Raw genomic sequence first — 22,039 nt, 5'->3', positions numbered from 1 at the left:
CGGGCTCTCTGCTCAGCAGGGAGCCTGCTTCCCCCCCCCCCTCTCTGCCTGCCTCTCTGCCTACTTGTGATCTCTGTCAAATAAATAAATAAAATCTTTTTTAAAAAGAAAAGAAAACTACTGACCATGTTGGCAAGGATGTGAAAGAGCTGAAGCTCTCCAAGGCCACTGGTGGGAATTCAGAATGATGTCACCACTCTGGAAACCAGTTTGACAGTTTCTTCAAAATATGTTTCTTAAATGTATATTTAGCAATAAATAAAAGTGACCTCGGAGGAGGGGCCGGGCTGGTGGACTTCACCAGCTTCAGACCAGCAGCTCCCCAAACACACCCTCCCCTCCAGACTTGCCCCAGTCAGCCACTCACTCTACTGGTGACACCCAGGGCTTGCCTCCGAGCTCCATTCTTGAGACACTTCTAAACACTTCTAGGATTACCGTGCTCAAACCTCACAACAGGCACGCCTGGATGGCCCAGTCGCTTAAACGTCGATCCTGGGATCGAACCCCACATGGGGCTCCTCGCTCAGTGGGAAGCCTGCTTCTCCCTCTCCCTCTGCCTACCACTCTGCCGACTTGTGCTCTCTCTCTCTGACAAATAAAATCTTTAAAAAAAGAATACCTCTTGTCATTCGACCTCACAGACAACATGCACAGGTGATGTTATAGAAGGGAAAGTGAGGTTGGGTGACTGGTCGTCACTGGAAAAGGGAATTGTTATCAGAGCCTGTACTCATGAGTCTCCATCACTGGCGCTTAAAGTTGGCAGACCCCCTTCTCCTCCCATTCCCTCCCCACCCCTGCCCTGGGTCAAGGAGCCAGGCCAGGGCCTAAGCACAGTCGGTGTCCTATGGACACGAGTTTATTAGAGGGGCCAGGGTCAGAGTGGGTGCATCTGGGAGGAGGTGACAGGGGGCCTGGGCAGCTCAGCCAGCCTGACGTCAATAGGACAGAAGGCTGGGGTGGGGGGCCCATAGCTAGTGGGCCTTGGGTCAGCAGGCAAGCAAGTGGGCTACTCTTCATCCTGCAAGTGTCAGCACCCAGGGCATGGTGGAGGCTTCGGGAGGACTGGGGAGAAAGGACGAAGAGGCTCATCAGAGAAGAAACTTACCACATGCACACAGCTAGGAGGTGGCAGGGCTGGGACAGGGGCCCCAGGTCCTATGTCCCTTCTTCCCATTTTATCAGGCCCCACACCTGCCTCCTAGGCTCCCAAGCCCAGCCCCAGCTGCTGTCCCCAACTCACTGTGGAGAGTGTAGGTGCCCGGCTCCAGCTGTAGTTGGGGGGGCGGGATGATGAGGAAGCCCCCCGCCAAGGGGTCTTCAGCCACTGAGAGACAAGCTTGGAGGGGAGGGCAATGCCACTCAGGGTTTGGGGAAGGGCACTTGGATAAGACAGGCACCGGGTGGGGCTGGTGGCAGCACTGGCTGTGGGAAGGGGGCTGGCCATGGAGGGAACAGGGAGGTGGCGAGGGGCTGGGGGGCCCAGGAAGGAGGACCTGGGCCTTTGGACCCCTCTGAGCCCCACCGTGCTGGGGGTGCCGCTCTCGAGTCCAGGCCCAGTGGGATGGCTCCTTGGCCATGACCTGGTGTGAGTAGAGTACATAGTAAATAGGGGGTGGGAGGTCCAGCCTTGTGCCCCCCACCCCAGAACGATGGTGGGGCCTCACCTCCTCACAACACTCGCGGCTCACCATGGCCCGGAAGCCCATCCGGGCCCACAGCTTATCCCTTTGATGCAGGAAATCCGCCACCCGGAGATGCCAGTCTTTTCCCAGGGCCCACAGAAAAATCACACATTTGGGGTCCTCCACATCCTCCTCCATGTCATTGGCGAGAAACCTGGTGGGCAGCGAGCAGAGGCCATAAGCCTGTGCCCCCCCCCCACATCCCACAACCCACATCCCACAACCCCCAGCTAGCGTCTCCACTGCCCGCCCTGGCCACTCACAGAGCCAGGAACAGGTTGCTGTGGGTGTACTCGTGGAGCTTCAGGTTGGCGCGCCGGAAGTAGACCAGCACCATGGCCAGAAGATACTGCAGACCCAGAAAGGGGGAGAGGTTACAGGAAGGAACAGAAGAGTGGGGGAGTGGGCTCTACTCCCACGGTGTCACCTCACCTTATCTGAAATCTGGAAACAGGGATCTTTGGAAAGGAATTCCTGGAGGAAGCTGTGCTCTGCAGTAGAGAAGAGAGATGGTGGACTGGGGTTACCATCGGCCCCCACAAGACAAGAGTGGCTTCAGGGTTCCAAAGCCCAAGCCTCAGCTGAACCCACATTCTGCCAGGACCCCTCCCTTCCCCTTGCCACACTGGGGTCACCTGCAAAGGGAAGGGACAGAGATTTCAGAGGTGAGTGAGGGCAAGTGAGATCCTACCTCTCATCCTGATGTCAATGCCAGGCCCCACAGCCCCTTTCATGCCGGCCCCCAAGTGAACTCACCCAGCAGGTTGAGAAAGGCCTGGAGCTCCTGGTGCGGGCGCTGATGGACAGACCCACTCCCCCCACCTGGACGGCTCCAGCCCCCCAGCTTCACCTGGGTGGCAACCGGGGGCAAAGTGGCCAAGTCTTGAGTGTCGTTCATCTCACAGTGGGTGGAAGCAGGTGGGGCGGGGCAGGACGGCCTGCAGAGAAAGCAGCCTCCGGATTTAGCACCTACCCTCCTTGCCTCCCACAAATCCAGGGGTTTGATGAGGCTGGCCTGACAGAGGACCTCCAGGAGGTGGGGAGATGGGCGTGGAGACTCGGGGTGGGGGGCGGGGCGGTGCTGGGAGCAGACAGAAACTGGCCTCTGTGTGGGGTGAGGAGGCCCGAAAAGCAGCAGAGTCCCTGGAGCCCGTAGCAGCAGCAGCACCCCCCCCCACTCCATTCCGGCACCCCAGGCCGGGCCAGGGAGGAAGCCAAGAAGCAACAGGGCCCATGGAGGGCTTCCTAAGTGCCTGGAGCTGTGCTAAATTCTTTAAGGGCATTCTCTCTTCCTCCTGGTAGGTGGGTCTAGGTCAATACCCACCTAGCAAACATGGAAGTGAAGAGCGGAAGTCTCATGGCCACTTAAATATGGGGCCTGCCTGACCCCCAAAGCCCAGGAGTTTAACTGCTCCTCTGGCCCCCCAAACTCCCCCCTCACCCCACACCAAAGCAGCATACTTGGAAGGACCACCAACCCCCTTCTTCACGGAGAGGAAAGTGAGGCCCAGAGGGGGGATGTGATTAGACCAATACCTGCATTTAGAGTCATGTGAGGTGGGGTCACCTCAAAATTTTCATGCTACGGGGAGAGACGCCAACTCCGGGGCTCAGAAGTTGCCGCGCACCACCCTGTGACCAACCTGGGGACCTCCACCTAGGCTCCCACAAGCAGCCCACCCTTCTCCAAACAGCCTTACCTGAGCTAGGGGATTACCTACAGCATGACTCCAGCCCCCCTGCCGGCATTTATATACCTCCTGGCGCTGCTCCGCCCCTGCAGCCCTCCACCAATCAGACCCCTTCCTGGGGAGGGGTGGGGCTTTGGGCCATCACCACCCACCTCTGCGTGGAGTGAACTTGGTCTCCACATTCGCCTCCCAGCTGCGGCCTCCCAAGGTAAGAGCTTCTCCAAGGGTTCATCACCTGCAAGAGGAGTAAAGGCAGGACGGCGGGACTCCAGGACCAGAATGGCAACACGGCCCCCTCCCCACCTCTTCATAAAGGTGGAGCCAAGGGGCAGGCCGGAAATGAGGCCTGGGCACCATTCACTGATTGTGCCTTGGTGGGGCTGGGTTGTTGGCCGGGGCTGTGTTTGTTTCAGATCCAGGAACCTCACAACCTAGGAGCCAGAGAGGAGAGTGTCTTGGCATGAGAATTCCCAGAGTCCACATCCCCCTTCCAAGATCCTTGAGCGGCAGGGGGACCCTAGGCAGTGGCTCCAAGGTAGGACAAGAGGCCTTTGCCGAAGACCAGCAAGCCCCTCCCACCCCACCCCACCCCACCCCAACCCCGCCCCCAGCCTGGTGCGCACCTTAAGCCTTTCCGCCCTCACTGTGTCATTTACTCTCTCTACAATCCTATGGGACAGTCAGTCAGCACCTTTATTACTTTCCACATTTGACAGGTGGCACTTTTTCCCCCATTTTTTTTTTATTGTGGTCAAATACACATCACGTACAATTTAGTATCTTAGCCATTTTTGAGTAGATTTAAGTACATTCATACTGTTTTGCAAACATGACCATCATCCATCTCCAGAACGCTTTATCTCGCAAAAGTGGGTGTCTACACCTATTAAACAATCACCCCCCCTTCCCCTTCCCCTCCCCCAGTGCAGGGTAACCACCATGCTGCTTTCTATGTCTGTGAATTCAGCTACTCTAGGGGCCTCCTACAAGGAGAATCACACAGGAGTTGTCTTTTTGTGACCAGCTTATTTCGCTTAGCATGTCTTCAGGGTTCATCCGCACCCTGGCATATGTCAGGATTTCCTAACTCTTTTTTTTTTTTTTAAAGATTTTATTTATTTATTTGACAGAGAGAGATCACAAGTAGACAGAGGCAGGCAGAGAGAGAGAGGGAAGCAGACTCCCTGCTGAGCAGAGAGTCCGATGCGGGACTCGATCCCAGAACCCTGAGATCATGACCTGAGCCGAAGGCAGCGGCTTAACCCACTGAGCCACCCAGGCGCCCAGGATTTCCTAACTCTTTAAGGCTGAGTAATATTCTGTTCCGCGGATAGACCGCAGTTTGCTTATCCATTCATTCACCGTTGGGCACATAGGCTGTTTCCCCCATCCTGGCTCTGGTGAATAAGGCAGCCATGAGCATAAGTGTACAAATTTCTCGAGACCTGGCTGTTCATTCTTTGAGGTGTACACTGAGAAGGGTCAGGTGGTAATTCTATATTTAATTCTTTGAGGAAGCATCAGACTGTTTTCCACAGCCACCGCACCATTTTGCAGTCGCGCAAACGGAGGCGGAGGGTTCTAACTTCGCATTGTGGCCAACATTGCTATTTTCTGTTTTGTTGTTGGTAGCCACCCTAATGAGTGAGAGGTGCTAACGGATGACTTTTAAAATACGTATTTACGATCACCTGGGTGGCTCAGTCGGTTGAGCATGTGCCTTCTGCTCAGGTCATGATCTCGGGGTCCTGGGACTGAGTCCCCACATCTGGCTCCCTGCTCTGTGGGGAGCCTGCTTCTCCCTCTGACTCTCCCTCTCTGAACTCTCTTGCTCTCATTCTCTCTCAAATAAATTAATCTTTAAATAAAATAAAATATGTATTCAATAAAAATGGAGGCCAGAAAGAAGTTGAATCATTTATGCTTCAAATCCCACCAGTGGTGACAACATAAGTGGGCTCAAGTCACATGACCAACACATCTGCCGCTGCCAGGTCGGTTTTGTGGTTCTCACTGACATTTTTCAGATGCGAAACTGAGGCTCACTGGGGCCTCAACCTGCCGACGTTTGAGGGAAGGAGGGAAGGAATGTGGCGGGCCCAGTGTGGAGGCCAGGTCTGTGGACCTCAGTTGCCACAGTGCCACTGTTCACTGTTGGACACTCAGCAGCCGTCTTGGCTTTGCTCCCAGTCTCAGGCTTTGACCCTGGCTGCCAGTGTGACTTTTCATTCCTAGGGACTCTCCCTCCTGTTCTGCGTCCCTTCGTCTCTGTCGGTTTCTGAATCCATTAATCTCTTGATCTCTGTGTCTCTCAATCTCTCTGCATTTCTGGGTATCTGGGTATTTTGGGGTCTCTTGGTGTCTCCGTGTCTTGGGGTTTCTTGGTGTCTCTGGATCTCTCCAGGTGTCTCTGGATCTCTGGGTCTCTCTCAGTGTCTGTGTCTCTATATGCATCTTTGGATCTCTTGGTCACTCTGGATCTCTGGACATCTCTCAGTTTCTGTGTGCCTTAGAATCTCTGGGTTTCTGAGTCTCTGTGAGTATCTCTGAATCTCTCCTTTCTTTGTCTCTCTGGTCTGAGTCCTCTCCTTAGGGCCACCTCCTATGCTCCCTGAGGCTGCTGAGCCTCTCCCCGACTACCAGGTCCCATCAGGCCGCCCTGCTTGTGTGTGTGGGGTGGGGGGATGCCATGTCTGTGTTTCCCCTTGTGTATTTGATGTTGGCCTCCCCGGAAAGGAAGCTGTGACCCCCACGGTCATAGCAAGTCCCCTAAACATGTCACTAAAGAGCCTATAACTGAATCAGTTCCCATGTTCGTCACGACCACCCACGACGTGGATATGGTTAGTGGCTTCGTTTTACAGATCAGAAGGACAACAACTAAACCCCAGAGTTTGGATGGTCCCTGGGAGGTTATGTAACTCACTGCTGGCCACGTAGCTAGTGAGGGGAGGGCCACATTTCAACCTGGCGGTCTGGCCTAGGCCCCACGCTGAAGCCTAAACCACGGAGCCTGGCTGTCTGGTCTAGCGCTGTTTCCGGACAGAGCCTGACACAGAGAAGGTGTTCAGAACAAACGAACGAATGAATGAATGAATGAACGAATTCCCCAGACCAACTGTGTTTTCAGCCTCCCACCCTCAGCAGGTGGGTACAAAGAAGCCTCCGGATGACTTCAGGCCCAATCCCTCAGTGCCAGCCTTGGGTTCCACGCTCCACACTGGAGAGAACGTTTTCGTTTTTCATTTTGAAAGAATTTTCGACTCACATAGGTGTTGCCTAAAAAGTATGGAGGGGCGCTTGGGTGGCTCAGTCGGTTAAGCATCCAACTCTTGATTTCGGCTCGGGTGGTAATCTCAGGGTCATGAGATCCAGCCCCACACAGGGCTCTGCACTGAACGGGATGCCTGCTTACAATTCTCTCTTCCTCTCTCTCTGCCCCTCCCCCACTCTCATGCCCCTTAAAAAAAAAAAAAAAGGAAAAGTATGGAAAGGTTTTGTGTCCTCTTCGCCCAGTTTCCCCCAATGCTAACATCTTACATAACCAGAAAACACTGAGAACCAGGAAATTGACATTGGTATAACAAAACTGTGCACCTCATCCAGATTTCATCAGTTTTGACAAGCACTCATTTGTTTGGTGTCTGGTTCTATAAATGTTATCACATGCTTGGACTGGTGTATCTACAACCCCAAGCAAGATACAAACAATTCCATCACCCAGAGGAGCTCCCTCACCAATCCTTCAGAGGCACACCCTCTGCCCCACCCGCCTCCAGCAACCATTCCTGTGTCCTCACCGTAAGAACATTACACAATTAGAATCATACTGGATGTGACCTTGGAGGCTGGATTTTTCACTCTGCGTTTCATCTGCCCAGGTTGCTGGGTGTTATCAAAGTTTCGTTCCTTTTTATGACCATGTTTTGTTTTTTTTAAAGATTTTATGTATTTGTTTGTTTGTCAGAGAGAGAGAGAGAACACAAGCAGGAAAGCTGTAGGCAGAGGTAGAGGAAGAAGCAGGCTCCCCGCCGCGCAAGGAGCCTGATTAGGGACTTGATCTTAGGACCCTGGAATCACTACTTGAGCCGAAGGCAGACGCTTAACCGACTGAGCCACCCAGGCATCCCATGACCATGTATTTTTATTACCAACTAGTATTCCACAGTTCGGAATGGGTTGTCTCCAGTACGGGCTATTACAGATAAAGCTGCTGTGAACGTTTGTGTACGGTCTTTACATGGCCATACGTTTTTGTTTCTCTAGGATAAACACCTAGGGGGAGTCATACTGTAAATGTATGTTTAACTTTATAAGAGACTGAAACTTTTTCAGAGACAGTTTTTGTATTGTCAGTATTCTTTATTTTAGACCTATGGTTTGTTTTTCTTTCTTTTCACTCCCTTCTAGGTATTTCTACCTGTAAAGGAATATATAACTTCTCTCTTTTAGTTATTTTATTATTTTTGTTTTATTTATGTATTATTTTCTTATTTTATTTTATTATTTTATTATTTTTTATTATTCTGACATCCTCTACATATAAACTTTCGATAACTGGATTTCTAAGCAACAAATTCTAATTCAATAATCTTTGGGGCACTTGGGTGGCTCAGTGGGTTAAGCCTCTGCCTTCAGCTCAGGTCATGATCTCAGGGTCCTGGGATTGAGCCCCACATCAGGTTCTCTGCCCAGCGGGAAGCCTGCTTCCTCCTCTCTCTTTCTGCCTGCCTCTCTGCCTACTTGTGATCTCTTTGTCAAATAAATAAATAAAATCTTTAAAGAAAAAATCTTTAAAAAAAATAACAATCTTTACTGGAACTCTTTGTATAATGTGTCACGCATTTCTGTGTCTAACCATACTTACTTATGTGGTTTCCTTAGTCGTGTGGATTTAATTTGCATTTCCCTAACGGCTAATGATACTGAACATCTTTTTGTGTGCTTATTTTCAATTGTGGAGTATATTGTTGCCCTCTTCCCCACCAAGAGATGTTAGCCCTCCCTCCTCCATTTCCTGTGAATGTGATGTTATTTGGGAACAGGGTCTCTGCAGATGTAATCAGGTAAAGATGAGATCAGACTTGATAAGGGTAAGCCCTAGTCTAGTATGACTGGGGTCCTTAGAAGGGAAGAGCCGTGGAGACAGACACAGAGAGGAGAACACCAGGTGAAGACAGATGCATGGGGTGGAGAGTAAGGGGGCCCTGGATGGCTCAGCTGGTGGAACATCTGACTCCTGGTTTGGGCTCAGGTCATGATCTCATCAAGGTCATGATCTCATTAAGGTCATGAGATTGAGCCCTGCACGGGCTCCAGGCTCAGTAGGGAGTCTGATAAAGATTCTCTCTCTCCCTCTGCCCCTTGTCCGGTGCTCACGCTCTCTCTCTCTCTCTGTCTCAGATAAGATCCCCAGACCAAAGACAGCCATGTAACAGCAGAGGCAGACACCAGAACGTTGTGACTGCCATCCAGAGAACACCAAAGTTTGCTTGCACCCACCAGAGAGACAGCATGGAGCCACTAACACCTTGATTTTGGGCTTCTGACCTCCAACGGCGGAGATAGTAGATTTTTCCCTGAAGCACTCCCACTCATGGTGCTTTGCTACATGGCAGCCCTGGGACATGCATACATTTTGCATCCGTGCATCTTCTCTGGTCAAGTGTTTCTTGGGATCTGTTCCTGTTTGTTAATTGGATTGTTTGTTTTCTTACCGTCAAGTCTGGAGCATTCTTTACATATTCTCAGTGCAAGCTTTTGTCAGATAAGTGATTTGTAAATATTTTCTCCCAAACTATAGCTTGTCATTTTGCCTCTTACTGTTGTCTTTCACGGAGCACGGCTTTCATTTTTGATGATGTTCCGTGATTGATTGTTGTTAATAAACTGTGGGATTTCAAAGGTAGGGGTTCTCCCATTTGAGGGCCTCAAGGAGCCCCAGAGAGACAAAAACAAGAGAGGAGAGAGGCAGCCAAGGGCAGATCACTCTAGAAGAAAAAGCCAGAGTCTCGGGGCTGGGGGGGAGGGGACAGGAGCAGGGGGGGAGGGGACAGGAGCAGGGGAGGGGTGGGGACCGGAGGATGGAGGAGCTGGAGATGAGCCCTGAGTGGGCATGTTTGGAGGGTCACCATGGAACAATCGTGGAGGTAGAGGGCAGCCAAACTTCCAGGGCTGGTTCTGGACGCCCTTCTCGGCCCACGCTCCTGGATTTGCTACCTGAATTGCCTTGTCTATTCCACTGGCTGTAGATCTTTCCAGAGGCCACAGAGGCTCTTCCCAGCCCTGACACTCCCCCACGTCCACACTTACACCTCTCGCTGCCTCTCAGCCCTCTGCTTGTTTTCTCTAGGCACCTAACTCACTATCTGCCCCCAGGAACCGTTCCTTCCTCCTTTCTCCGGCCACTTACCAGCAGTTGTTCAAAAGCAACATAGTAACAACAAAATTAGGGGTCGTTTCTCAGTACATTTTTTATTGCCGGGTGTCAACCACATAGAAAAGTACACAGAACACAAATGAGTTCCGTGATGAATTTTCAGAACCCACCTGTGTAGATGGGGACCCCACGTGCCCTGCCCAGTCTCTATCCACCGCCCCCATCCCCCGTGCTCCCCAAAGGCCAGTCACTGGTCTGGACTCTAACCTCAGTTAGTTTTGCCTGTTTTTAACTTTACGTAAATAGAAGCGCACAGAAGTTTTGCTCTGGGGTGAGATTTCGTCATGCTGCTGCTTCCTTCCCCTTGCTGGGTGGTGTCCTCTTCGGTGAGAATTTGGATTTTTTTTTTTTTTTTTTTTTTTTGACAGACGGAGATCACAAGTAGGCAGAGAGGCTTGCAGAGAGAGAGGAGGACGCAGGCTCCACGCTGAGCAGAGAGCCCAATGTGGGGCTCAATCCCAGGACCCTGGGACCGTGACTTGCACCGAAGGCAGAGGCTTTAACACACTGAGCCACACAGGCGCCACTTGGGTGAGAATTTGAAAGTATTTTTACTTTCTTTCGCACCCCTGACATCCAGTTCATCACTACATCTTGTGGATTCTCGCACAAAAATCCTCCCTAGTTCATGCCCACCTCCCCGCAGCTGCCTCCCTGGCCATCACCTCCTACCTGATGACCCCTGTGGTCTGCTGAGTACTCTCTGCCTTCTTGTGCTCTTGGCCCTCCCTAGAGCTGCAGTGATCTTTGAAAAATAGTCCTTTCAGGAGCGCCTGGGTGGCTCAGTCGGTTAAGCATCTGCCTTAGCTCTGGTAGTGATCTCAGGGTCCTGGGATCGAGACCCGCATCATGCTCCCTGCTCAGCGGGGAGTTGGTAAAAACTTAAAAATAAAATAAAAATAGTCTTTTTAATAAAATACAACCTCCTTAACCGTGGTACTTAGATATGATTACTGTCTGGAATCATCTCGTTTTCTTGTTACCTCCCAGTACATCAGTGCCTTTAGATCAGGGACCTGGTCAGCTTTGTCTGTCCCCAAGCTTCCAGCCCTGACTCAGAGCCTACTGTGTAGCCCTCTGCTCACATTCCGGGGATGAACTGATGGCTTTCCAGGCCCTGCATTCTCTGGTCTTGCTCCTCTCTCTGACCCCGGCCCTGGCCCTGCCCCTCTCCCACCCTCCAGGTAGACCAGCTTCTTTAGTTCTTCTCTGAACTCTGTCCCCCGATCCTTGCCCCAGGGGCTTTATGCATGCTAGTTCCTCCCAATAAGACAGGTGTCCTTCCTCTGGGACAATTCTACTCCCTACCCCCTTTTATACTTACCAGGGTGGCTTGCTTCAGTTACTGGAATTTGAGCAGAAATGGTTTATGCCATATCTGAGCAGAAGCTGTCGGAGCCCCAAGATGGTTCTACCCTTCCTCTTTTCCAGCTGCACTGGACAGCCTCTCTAGCCTGGAGTCTGGAATAAAGAAGATATGGAACGGTTCCTGAGCCAACCTGTAAAGGGCATGGATTGTGAGCAAGAGATAAACTTTTGTTTTTGAAAGCCACTGAGATTTGGGAATTGCTTATTATTGTATCAGATCTCTATTTGCTGCTGTGACAAATTGCCAGAAATAGAACTAATCTACTGTCTTTTATATGAATCTGTTCTATTGTAGGTTCTGGAGGTTGCATGTGGACCTGGCCTGCATTCCTTGATTCATGGCCTCACCCTCCGTCTTCACAGAGAGCAGCCCCATGGCTTCAAATCTCGAACTCGGACCCCACTTCCACTTTTAAGGACCCTGATGATGACACTGAGCTCACCTGGATAACCCACGATAATCTCTCCATCTCCAGATCCCAGACTTAATCGCATCTCCAGAGTACTTTTTGCTATCTGAGGTCAGATTCCCAGTTTCCAGGAATTAGGAGGCAGACATCTTTGAGAGGCTGCTATTCTACCCACTATATTTATTACAGCATAATTTATGCTGTGCTATTGAATTTGCTATTTATAAAATCGTATATTAGCACTGTGTGCTATGTATAAAAATACACATGAAACACAAGGATATGGGGGCGCCTGGGTGGCTCAGTCGGTTGGGCGGCTGCCTCTTGATTTCGGCTCAGGTTGTGATCTCAGGGTCATGAGATCGAGCCGTGTGTCAGGCTTCTTGCCGGGCTTGGAGCCTGCTTGGGATTCTCTCTCTCCATCTGTCCTGCCCCACATTGCTCGCGCTCTTTCAAAAGAAAAAAAAAAAAAAGGATAGAAAGAATTTGGAAGTACAAGGATAGAGAAAAAAATTAGGCAAATACTAAAAGAAAGCTAAAATAGCTACATTAGTATAGCTATTAACAAATTCCAGGTTAAAAGCATTACCAGGCAGGAAAAGGGTGCTTCCATAATGATTTCTAAAATATATAGCAATTTAGAATTTATTTATTCTTAAAAATATTGTCCATGGGGCACCTGGGTGGCTCAGTCGGTTAAGCCTCTGCCTTCAGCTCAGGTCATGATCCCAGAGTCCTGGGATGGAGCCCCGCATCGGGCTCTCTGCTCAGTGAAGAGCCTGCTTCCCCCCACCGCCTGCCTCTCTGCCTACTTGTGATCTCTCTCTCTGTCAAATAAATAAATAAAATCTTAAAAGATAAGTAAATATATATATATATATATACATATATATATATATACATATATAAATGTAGAACCACAAGGAAAAATAAATAGCAATAAAGCAATAAAAATAGGTAAACTTAGGGCACCTGGGTAGCTCAGTGGGTTAAGCCTCTGCCTTCAGCTCAGGTCACGATCTCAGGGTCCTGGGATTGAGACCTGCATCGGGCTCTCTGCTCAGGAGGAAGCCTGCTTCTCCCTCTCTCTCTGTCTGCCTCTCTGCCTTCTTGTGATTTCTTTCTCTCTGTCAAATAAATAAAATCTTTTTAAAAAATAGGTAAACTCGTATATAGATACATAAAACATATATTTATATAAATGGATAAAACCACAAGGAAAAACAGACAAATCATAATTGTAGATTTGATGGCACATAAAAAAAGGAAAAAAAGAAGATTTGACGGCCCGTGCAGGCAAAAAAATTACCAAAGGCATAAAAGATAGGAAGAAATAACGAATTTGACCTAGTGGACAATATAGAACATTGCACTAAATGCAGAAAAACATACCCAGAACACTTTCCAATAAATTGATTAAATTCTTGAGCACAACGCAACTCAACCAATTTCAAGCAAGAGGCATCCTGGAGCAGTTGAGTAGCGAAGGGGGTAAAAAAAAAAGGGGGGAAATTTAGGATCTTACAAGACAAAAGAGAAACCAAAATATTGGAGGCCACAAATCCCTCTCCCCACCCAACAAATAAATGAAAATCCACTAGACCATAGACTTTGCTCTACTGAGAGGAGTATGCTATTGAATTAGGAATCTTGTAAAACCTCCAATACCACAAAAATGAAAAAGAAGATTATTAACAGATCTGTATGGAGCTATTATTAAAAACAAAAAAAAAGGGAGGGTGCCTGGGTGGCTCAGTGAGTTAAGCCTCTGCCTTCAGCTCAGGTCATGATCTCAGGGTCCTGGGATCGAGCCCCGCATAGGGCTCTCTGCTCAGCGGGGAGCCCACCTCCCTCTCTCTCTCTGCCTGCCTCTCTGCCTACTTGTGATCTGTCTGTCAAATAAATAAATAAAATCTTAAAAAACAAAAAACAAAAAAATGAAGAAAGAAAGAAATGTAGAGGCATCGTCTGAATCAGTTAGTAGAGCATGCAACACTGATCTGAGGGTTGTGAGTTCAAGCCCCATGTTGGGAATGGAACCTACTAATACATAATACAAACACACACAAAAAATCAGAAAATAAAATAGACATCAACTGACAAGATCTCCCCTCACCGAAAAAAACAACCACAAGTCCAACAAAAAGTACCCCCCCCCAAAAAAAGAACATATCACATTTCAGTTCACAAAGAAATCATCGGTAAGTTCAATAACATAGAAACATTATAAACAATATTGTCTGAGCACATAATAAAATAAGAAATGATTAATAAGGCAAAACCAAAAGCAAACTGCAATACCAATTTCTAAAAAATAATGAGAATAAGAATCCTCCCTATTGGATTCTGTGAAATCTGTTGAAAGCAACAATCAGAGGGAAGTTTGCTGCACTAAACACTTTCACCATTAAAATGAGAGAATGAAAAGAAATGAATGTGAATTCCCAGCTCAAAGTTAGAGAAAGAGCTACAAAGTAAACCCAAAGAAAGTACAAATGGGGAAACAATTAAAAATAAAAACAAAAACAAAGATGAATGGATTGAAGAATAAAAATTGGACTTGGATTTTCAGAAAAATTAGAAAATAGAAAAAAGTACCAGCTCACTTGTTTAAGAAAAGGGCAATAGGGATGCCTGGATGGCTCAGTGGGTTAAAGCCTCTGCTTTTGGCTCAGGTCATGATTCCAGGTCCTTGGATCAAGCCCGGCATCGGGCTCTCTGCTCAGTGGGGAGCCTGCTTCCTCCTCTCTCTGCCTGCCTCTCTGCTTACTTGTGATCTCTCTCTCTCTCTGTCAAATAAATAAATAAAATCTTAAAAAAAAAAAAAAAAGAAAGAAAGAAAAGGGCGGTAGAGCCTTTCTCACTTCCTCTCTCTTGGATCAGTTATTCTGAGGGAAGCCGTGCTGTAAGCAGTCCCACAGAGAGGCCCACGCGACGAGGAACCTTGGTCTCCAACTGGGGAGGAGCTGAGGCCTGCTCATAGCCGTGTGAGGGAGCTTAGAAGGGGACTCTCTTAAGCTTTGGCCTCCGCAGAGCCTTGAGTTGACTGCAGCCTTGCTTAACTCATTAAGTTAACTCATTAAGATGAGCTCATGAGACACCTCGAGCCAGAGCCCTCAATGAGGCCGCACCCAGATTCCAGGCGCCCACAGAAGTTGCTAGAACACAGGAGATAAATAGCTATCACAACAATAGATCGCTAGACAGAAGACCAGTCCTAGTAGACATTAAAACAAGTATAAAGCCTCTGCAAGTAACACAATGTGGTAGGGGTACAGGAAAAGGCAAACCAGCAGAATAGAAGAGAAAACCTAACCGCAGTACAATGGAAATCTGGTGTGGGACAGGAGGCACAGGAGGGATCTCAAATCCACTGGAGAAAAGGTGGCCTTTATAATAAATGGTGTGGGTCCAACACTAGCCATCTGGACAAAGAAGAAAAAAAAGACCCATTCTTTACACTCTAGCTGAGAATACACTTCGGGTGTATCAGGAGTTGAAATGTCAAATATAAAACCATAGAAGTACTGGAAGAAAATATGAGTGATTTTCTTATTCCCCTCTGAGTAGAGACGGCCTTTCTAACTCTGATTCAAAATCCAGAGACAGTAAAAGAGAAGATTAATAAATTCGACCACCTCATGTGAAGAAAATAGTTTTGCCCGGTGAAAACATGAAGAAGCTGTGATGGCCATCTTAGGACCCTGAGAGGACAGGTCAGGAGACAAAAATCAACACGTTGAGAATGTCAGGGGAGAAAGATAAGAAAATCCTGGATCTCTGATGACATCATTGAACCTCTTAATTACCAGAGGCATTTACCACCTACTCAAGCTTCTCGTTGTATGAAATAATAAATGTCCTTTATTTTAAAGCCTTCAGAAGAGGAGACTTTTGCTTGGGTTGAAATGATCTCATGCTAATCCCTGATCCACATAAAACATCCCAGCAAAAGGAACATTGTATACAAACTAGAAAACAAAAGCTTCTGAACAAAGGAAGACACCGGACAAATTAAGAGAAAACTTTTCAACCCGTGTCCTTAGTATAGAAAGAACTATTACAAATTGTGAGGCAAAAGACTAAAACCCAGATTTTTAAAAATGGGGAAGAGATCACAACAGAAAATTCACTGAATAAAAGACATAAGAATCATTTTCAAACGTATGAAAAAATGTCCAAACTCAAATAAATCAAATTAAATCAACACCAAAACACCTACCAGATTGGTAAAAAGTAAACAATATGACAACATATTTTGTTGGCGAGGCTGTGGTGAAACAGACCTTCCCATGTTGCCACTGGAAACGGGAACTGTGTGACCCCTCTGTAGGGAAATTTGGCACGTCTAACAAAGCTACGTGTGTACTTACTTTGTGGCCCAGTAATGCCACTTCCAGGAATTTCCCCTGATGTACACCTCCAACAATATGAAAATATATATGCACAAGGTTATTTATTGAAGCATTGTTTGTCATTGCAAATAATTGAAACACGCTTTACATACTATCTCGTGCATGGGAGATGAGTGAGGGGATTTGGTACGTCCACACAATGGAATACTATGCAGCTATAAAAGGGGAAAAAGGGGGGCACCTGGATGGCTCAGTTGGTTGAGTGACCAACTCTTGATTTTTCAGCTTGTCATGATCTCAGGCTCATGAGATCGAGCCCTGCATCATACTCTGAGCTCAGCATGGAGTCTGTTTGAGATTCTCTCTCTCTCTCTCCCCCTGCTGCCCCTCCCTGCTCTCTCAAACAAATAAGCAAACAAATAAATAAATAAAATTTAAAAACAAATAAAAATAATGAAGAAAATCTCTATGAACCACAAGGGAGTAATTTCCAGCATATAGGATGTTATCCATTATGCAAGAAGGAGGGGTTATAAGAAAATATACCTGTATCTATCCATTTGTGCAAAAAATGGGATATTTGTGCAAAAAAAAAAAAAAAGACAGATAAAACCAGAACTGATGACATTTATTACCTTTATGGAGTAGGTGGGAACAGGTTAGAAAGAAGCCAGGAATGGAAATGGCATAGAAGGGATTAGGGAAGAATGACCCTTCTCTGAGTATGTTTTTGTAAAGTGCTGACACTTAGACCCATGTTAATGTCTCCCTACCCCCAAAACAATAAATAAAGAAAACCAACTGGACTATGGGGGGGTGCCCAAAAAGGAAAATAAATAGAAAGACATGAACTTCACTGCATTAAAAATAAGTAACATGGGGCGCCTGGGTGGCTCAGTGGGTCAAGCCTCTGGTTATGATCCAAGGGTCCTGGGATCGAGCCCCACATCAGACTCTCTGCTCGGCAGGGAGCCTGCTTCTCCACCCCCGCCCCCGCCTGCCTCTCTGCCTACTTGTGATCTCTGTCTGTAAAATAAATAAATAAATCTTAAAAACACAAGTAGCATAACCACACTGAAAGGAGTGGGGAAGACAAAAAATTCCCCTAAGTCACTTTAGATACTAGTATTTTGACCACATACTGTAAGGCAAAAGACAGAGGTACTGAACAACACAGGTATTATACTCGAATTACAGTATTTGTTTTTTAGACTGGTATGGGTTAGAATTCTGAAACTATCTAATGTTTATACTTGTATTAAGCATTAAGTAACACCCTGTGGATTTCTCACTGTTAGAATAAGGAAAAGGGTGTGTTGGATTGGAATCAAAAGCATTAGTATAAATTCATGATCTGCATATATGTTAAACACATATATAACATGACACATGTAACACATGCACAATATATGTAAACACACACACACACACAGAGGAATAGATCTAGAAACAAAGAGATGTATGGAGGCATAATTATATCCCTACTCTACACACTGACAAGTCCTAGAGAAAATGGCCTCCAGCAGCCGTGAGCACGGCCAATATCCAGATCGTAGTTCTTCAGTTCCATTCTCCAATAAACGTATTTGGGGCTCTTTGGAGAAATGGTTCGTTTCCAGGCTAGGGCAGTCCTGGCTAACATCATGAATTCAACATCATCAGAGACCCTGACCAAGAAGGGACCCACCTAAGCAGCTCCTAAATTCCTGACCCACAGAAACTATGAGACAATAAATATTTGTTGTTTTAAGCTACAAAGTTTTAGTATAACTGTTACATAACAATGAATAATATGCCAATGATATGCAATTTGGAATCCTGGATTGGATTGTGGACCCAGAAAAAGACACTAATGGGACTGTTGGCACAATTAAAACAAGGTTTACAGATTAGCTAATAGTATTGTAGCGCTGTTCATTTCCGGTTTCAAGAATAGTCCTGTGGTTGTGTAAGATGTCAGCATTAAGAGAAGTTTGGTGAAGGGTATACAGGAACTCTTTGCACTGTTTTTTCATTTTTTTGTAAGCCTAAAATTATTTCAAAATAAAGAGTTTTTTAAAAAGGAACCAAAATATGCCTAATGAAAGTTGAAGGAATACAATAATAAAGAGCAGAAATTAATAAAAGAGGACAAATTTAAAAGTCAAAATTGGGTTCTTTGATAATACCCATAAGATCAACAAATCTCTGGCAAGACTGATTCAGAGAAATTTTTAAAAGAGAAGGCACAGGGGTGCCGGGGTGGCTCAGTCATTAAGCGTCTGCCTTTGGCTCAGGTCATGATCCCAGTGTCCTCAGATCAGGCCCTGCATAGGGCTCCCCGCTCAGCAGGAAGCCTGCTTCTCCCTCTCCCACTCCCCTGCTTGTGTTCCCTCTCTCACTGTGTCTCTCTCTGTCAAATAAATAAGTAAAACTTAAAAAAACAAAGAGAGAGAGAGAAGGCACAAATTAACAATAATAGGAATGAAAAGGGAGCTAAAACTATGGGTATTAGAAAATAAATATATGAGGATATTATAAACAACATTATGACAACTTTTATATTTATATTTTATATACAAAACATATACTGGGGTGCCTGGGTGGCTCAGTCAGTTAAGCCTCTGATTTGGTTTCAGCTCAGGTCATGATCTCACTGTTGTGAGATTAAGCCCCACATTGTGCTCTGAACTCAGCTTAGAGTCGGCTTGAGATCCTCTCCCTCTGACTCTCCCTCCACTTGCATTCTCTCTCTTTCTCTCTCAAATAAATAACTGAATAAATAAAATCTTAAAAAGAAACATATTTATTTCATATACTTAGATTTGTTTACATGAAAGTAGACAAGTCCCTATAGAAAAATACAATTCACCGAAACTAAAACATTGGAAATAGAAATCCTGCTTAGTCCTATAACAGTAAACAAATTGAATCATTAGACAAAATCTTATAAAGAAAACTCCAGGCCTATATGGTTCCACCAGTAAGATTAACTACAATTCAAAAAATAAATAATTGCATCTCACACAAATCTTTCCAGAATATAGAAAAAAAAAAAAAAAGGGCCCTTCCTCCACACATCATCAGGGTACCATACTTGATACCAAAAAAGTCAATAAAGACTACATAAGAAATTCTGCAGCTTCAGAACATAGACGTAAAAACCCCAAGCAAATCAATAGTAAACTGAATCTAATAATATATAGAAAAGATAACACATTGTGCGCAAATTAGATTTATTCTAAAAAGGCCAGGTTATTGGGCACCTGGGTGGCTCAATGGTTTAAGCATCTGACTCTTGATCTCAGCTCAGATCTTGATCTCAGGGTCTCAAGTTCAGGCCCCCACATTGGGCTCCAAGCTGGGCATGGAGCCTTCTTAAAATCAATCGATCGATCAATCAATAGGCCAGGTTAGAGATGAGAAATTTAATGAATGCAATTTAGCCATTTAACAGTTTAGAGAAGAAAAATTGCAGCCCTTCAATGACGGCACAAAGTGCATCTTCCCATGCCCAGTGAAACCCACCCCATGGGACACATTGCACCAGTAGCGGACATGTGGCCAAGAGCAACAAGAGAGGTAGGGTCTGGGCAGAAATTTTGAGTCAGTTGTTGAAACAGGATCTAAATCCTGGGATCTTTATTGGGCATGCAGTCAGCTTCATACTGAAAAAGCAAATCCATGGGGCACCTGGGTGGCTCAGTGGGTTAAAGCCCCTACCTTCAGCTTGGGTCATGATCCTAGGGTCTTGGGATGGAGCCCCATGTTGGACTCTCTGCTCCTCGGTGAGCCTGCTTCCCCCCCCCCCTCTGCTGCCTCTCTGCCTACTTGTGATCTCTGTCTGTCAAATAAATAAATAAAATCTTTAAAAAAAAAAAAAAAGAAAATCCTTTCAATTCTTAACTGGAACATTTTGGCAAGCATCTTTATAATAAAACAGCCACTCAAGTTTATGAGAAACATGATAGTGAGGTAATGACTTTGAAAATAATATAAAATAGGGTTGTGGGGGTCGGGGAGATGTGCTGGAAAGAGGAAATGGGGAAACAGCGATGTCACTGTTCTGTTTTCCCAGCCAGGTGTTTGTTATTTCACTCCATTGCTTATGTATATCTGACATCAATTATTTTGTACAAACCAAGTATTTCATAATTTTAAAAAGTGAACTCAGGCTTCCTCTCAACCTGCCATCTCTGGGATTCCCCATCTTAGAGAATAATTCTATCTTCCACTCAGAAGCCTGGGGCTGCTTGGCTCCTCCCTTTTTCTCTCTCCCCCATTTACTAAAGTACCGCCTCCTGGCCCTCTCTTGCCTTCGGGGTGTCTGTCCACCCTCCCTAGACCAGAGCAGGCTGTTTTTATCTCCTTCTGAATGCTGCATCAGCTTCCTGACCACTCTTCCTGCTCCAGCTGCCACCCCCTTCCCTCCGCCAGTCCCTCCCTCTGCTGTGGCCATGATGACATTTCCCAGACCTGCTCCTCCTCCTCCAGGTCAAACCCTGCAGCACCTCCCCACTGACCCTCATCTGGCTGTTTAGGTCAAGTGTGCTCAGTCTCCACTCCCCTCTTCAGACTCATTTTCAGCCGTTCTGTGCCTCACTCCGCAAGCTCATCACTCAGGGATTTTCCTTGTTTCCTATAATTCAACCACACTTTCGGACCAGAGGGTCTTCCTACCGATCCTTGTTCCTCTTCCCCTTCCCCCCACCCCATGCTCTAATTCTCTTTCGGTTCTATCCTAAATGTCATTTCCTCATCCCATTTTTCATTATTTTTTATTACTTATTACCAGCTGTGGTCTTTGAAAACTGCCCTAACCATCTCCCTCACTTCCTATATCCCAGAATTCCAGCCCAGTGCAGATCTCCAGGGAGCTCCAAGGCTGCCCAGGGGATGGCAGAGCCACAAGACGGAAGGAACCTGGGCTCTTGCATAACCGGGTGGAAGCCTGCCCTCCAATTGTTCCTCTCTATTGAAGATGCTGGTGTATTTGTTATCTGCTGTTGTATAAAAGTTATCCCAGAACTTTCAAAAAAAGAATATACTACCTCGCTGTTCCGTGCATTAGGCAGTTCAGAAGAAACAGAGCTAGGAAGTTCTGACTCACTGTGTCTCATGAGGTTTGCAGTCAAGATGTCAGCCAGAACTACCATCATTGGAAGGTTTGGTAGAGGCCGGAGGTTTGCAGGGGGTCCCCCTCTTTGTGGGCTCATTCACATGGCTGGGGGCTGCAGGGCCTCCATTGCACACCACATGGTCCTATCCAGAGGGCTGCTTGCTTGTCTTCCTGCCATGGCATCTGGCTTCCCCCAGAGTGAGTTGACCCAAGACAGAGAGCACACAGGAAGCCAAGTCTCACAAGTCACGCCATCACTTTTGTTTGAATCTACTCATTAAAAGTGAATTACCGAGCCCAGTTCGCACTCAAGGAGAGGGGAATTGGGGCTACCTCTTGAAAAGAGAGGTATCAAGAATGCATGGATGTATCCTAGAAACGCCACACCCTGGCTGAACCCATTCGTCCATCTACGCGGTTCCTGCACCTGAGGAGAAGCAAGTCAGATAACCTGAGGGCTGTCTCTGGTCTCACTGTGACCTTGGGACGCAGGAGTCCCTGGGCACACACCTCCCGGAGTTCTTCTTGTTTCTCTATTCAGATCCTGGTCCTTCCTTCTAAGATAACTGGTCGCCAACTTCTCCTCCCTCCTCCCTCCTCCACACACATTCCCTTGTCCTGTTCCCGTATCTCCCTGAACCCACATCCATGCACACTTCCCACGGGGACAGAAAGACGGTCTCTCCTCCCTTCAGCCACTCAGGGTCCCCCTCATCTGTTCCACCTCCCCTCCACTTTTGATTTTCCAAAGTCAACACTTCCTGTGTGTTTCCTTGTTTATTAGTTATCCATGGACTGGAAGCTCCAAGAGGACAGGTTTTGTTCACGAATATGTTCTCTACACTGAGCACAGGGCTGGCTCATAGGGGGCACTTGGTGAATACTTGTTGGGTAACTGGTTGATGAGCATTAAGGAGGCACGTGATCTGATGAGTCCTGGGTGTCATACGCAACTGATGAATTATTGAACACTACATCTGAAACTAACGA

The 22,039-nt window shown here is 46.9% G+C and overlaps 1 protein-coding gene across 1 annotated transcript; it reads right to left on the bottom strand.

The window, feature by feature from the left end:
* Positions 1-795: 795 nt before the first annotated feature.
* On the bottom strand, positions 796-2,865 carry SPDYC (speedy/RINGO cell cycle regulator family member C). The gene is made up of 6 exons (XM_032879069.1): positions 2,445-2,865; positions 2,121-2,179; positions 1,952-2,037; positions 1,671-1,842; positions 1,247-1,586; positions 796-1,068 (listed from the first exon to the last, which is right to left on the bottom strand). The coding sequence occupies exons 1-6, from the start codon at positions 2,584-2,586 to the stop codon at positions 1,034-1,036; spliced, it is 834 nt and encodes a 277-aa protein (XP_032734960.1). The 5' UTR covers positions 2,587-2,865; the 3' UTR covers positions 796-1,033.
* Between the last annotated feature and the right edge of the window lie 19,174 nt (positions 2,866-22,039).

This window comes from Lontra canadensis, unplaced genomic scaffold (genome assembly GCF_010015895.1).
Source record: "Lontra canadensis isolate GAN:19392208 unplaced genomic scaffold, GSC_riverotter_1.0 scaffold66, whole genome shotgun sequence".
In the NCBI taxonomy this organism is placed as follows: domain Eukaryota; kingdom Metazoa; phylum Chordata; class Mammalia; order Carnivora; family Mustelidae; genus Lontra; species Lontra canadensis.
This window is presented reverse-complemented; position numbering and strand designations above follow the sequence as displayed.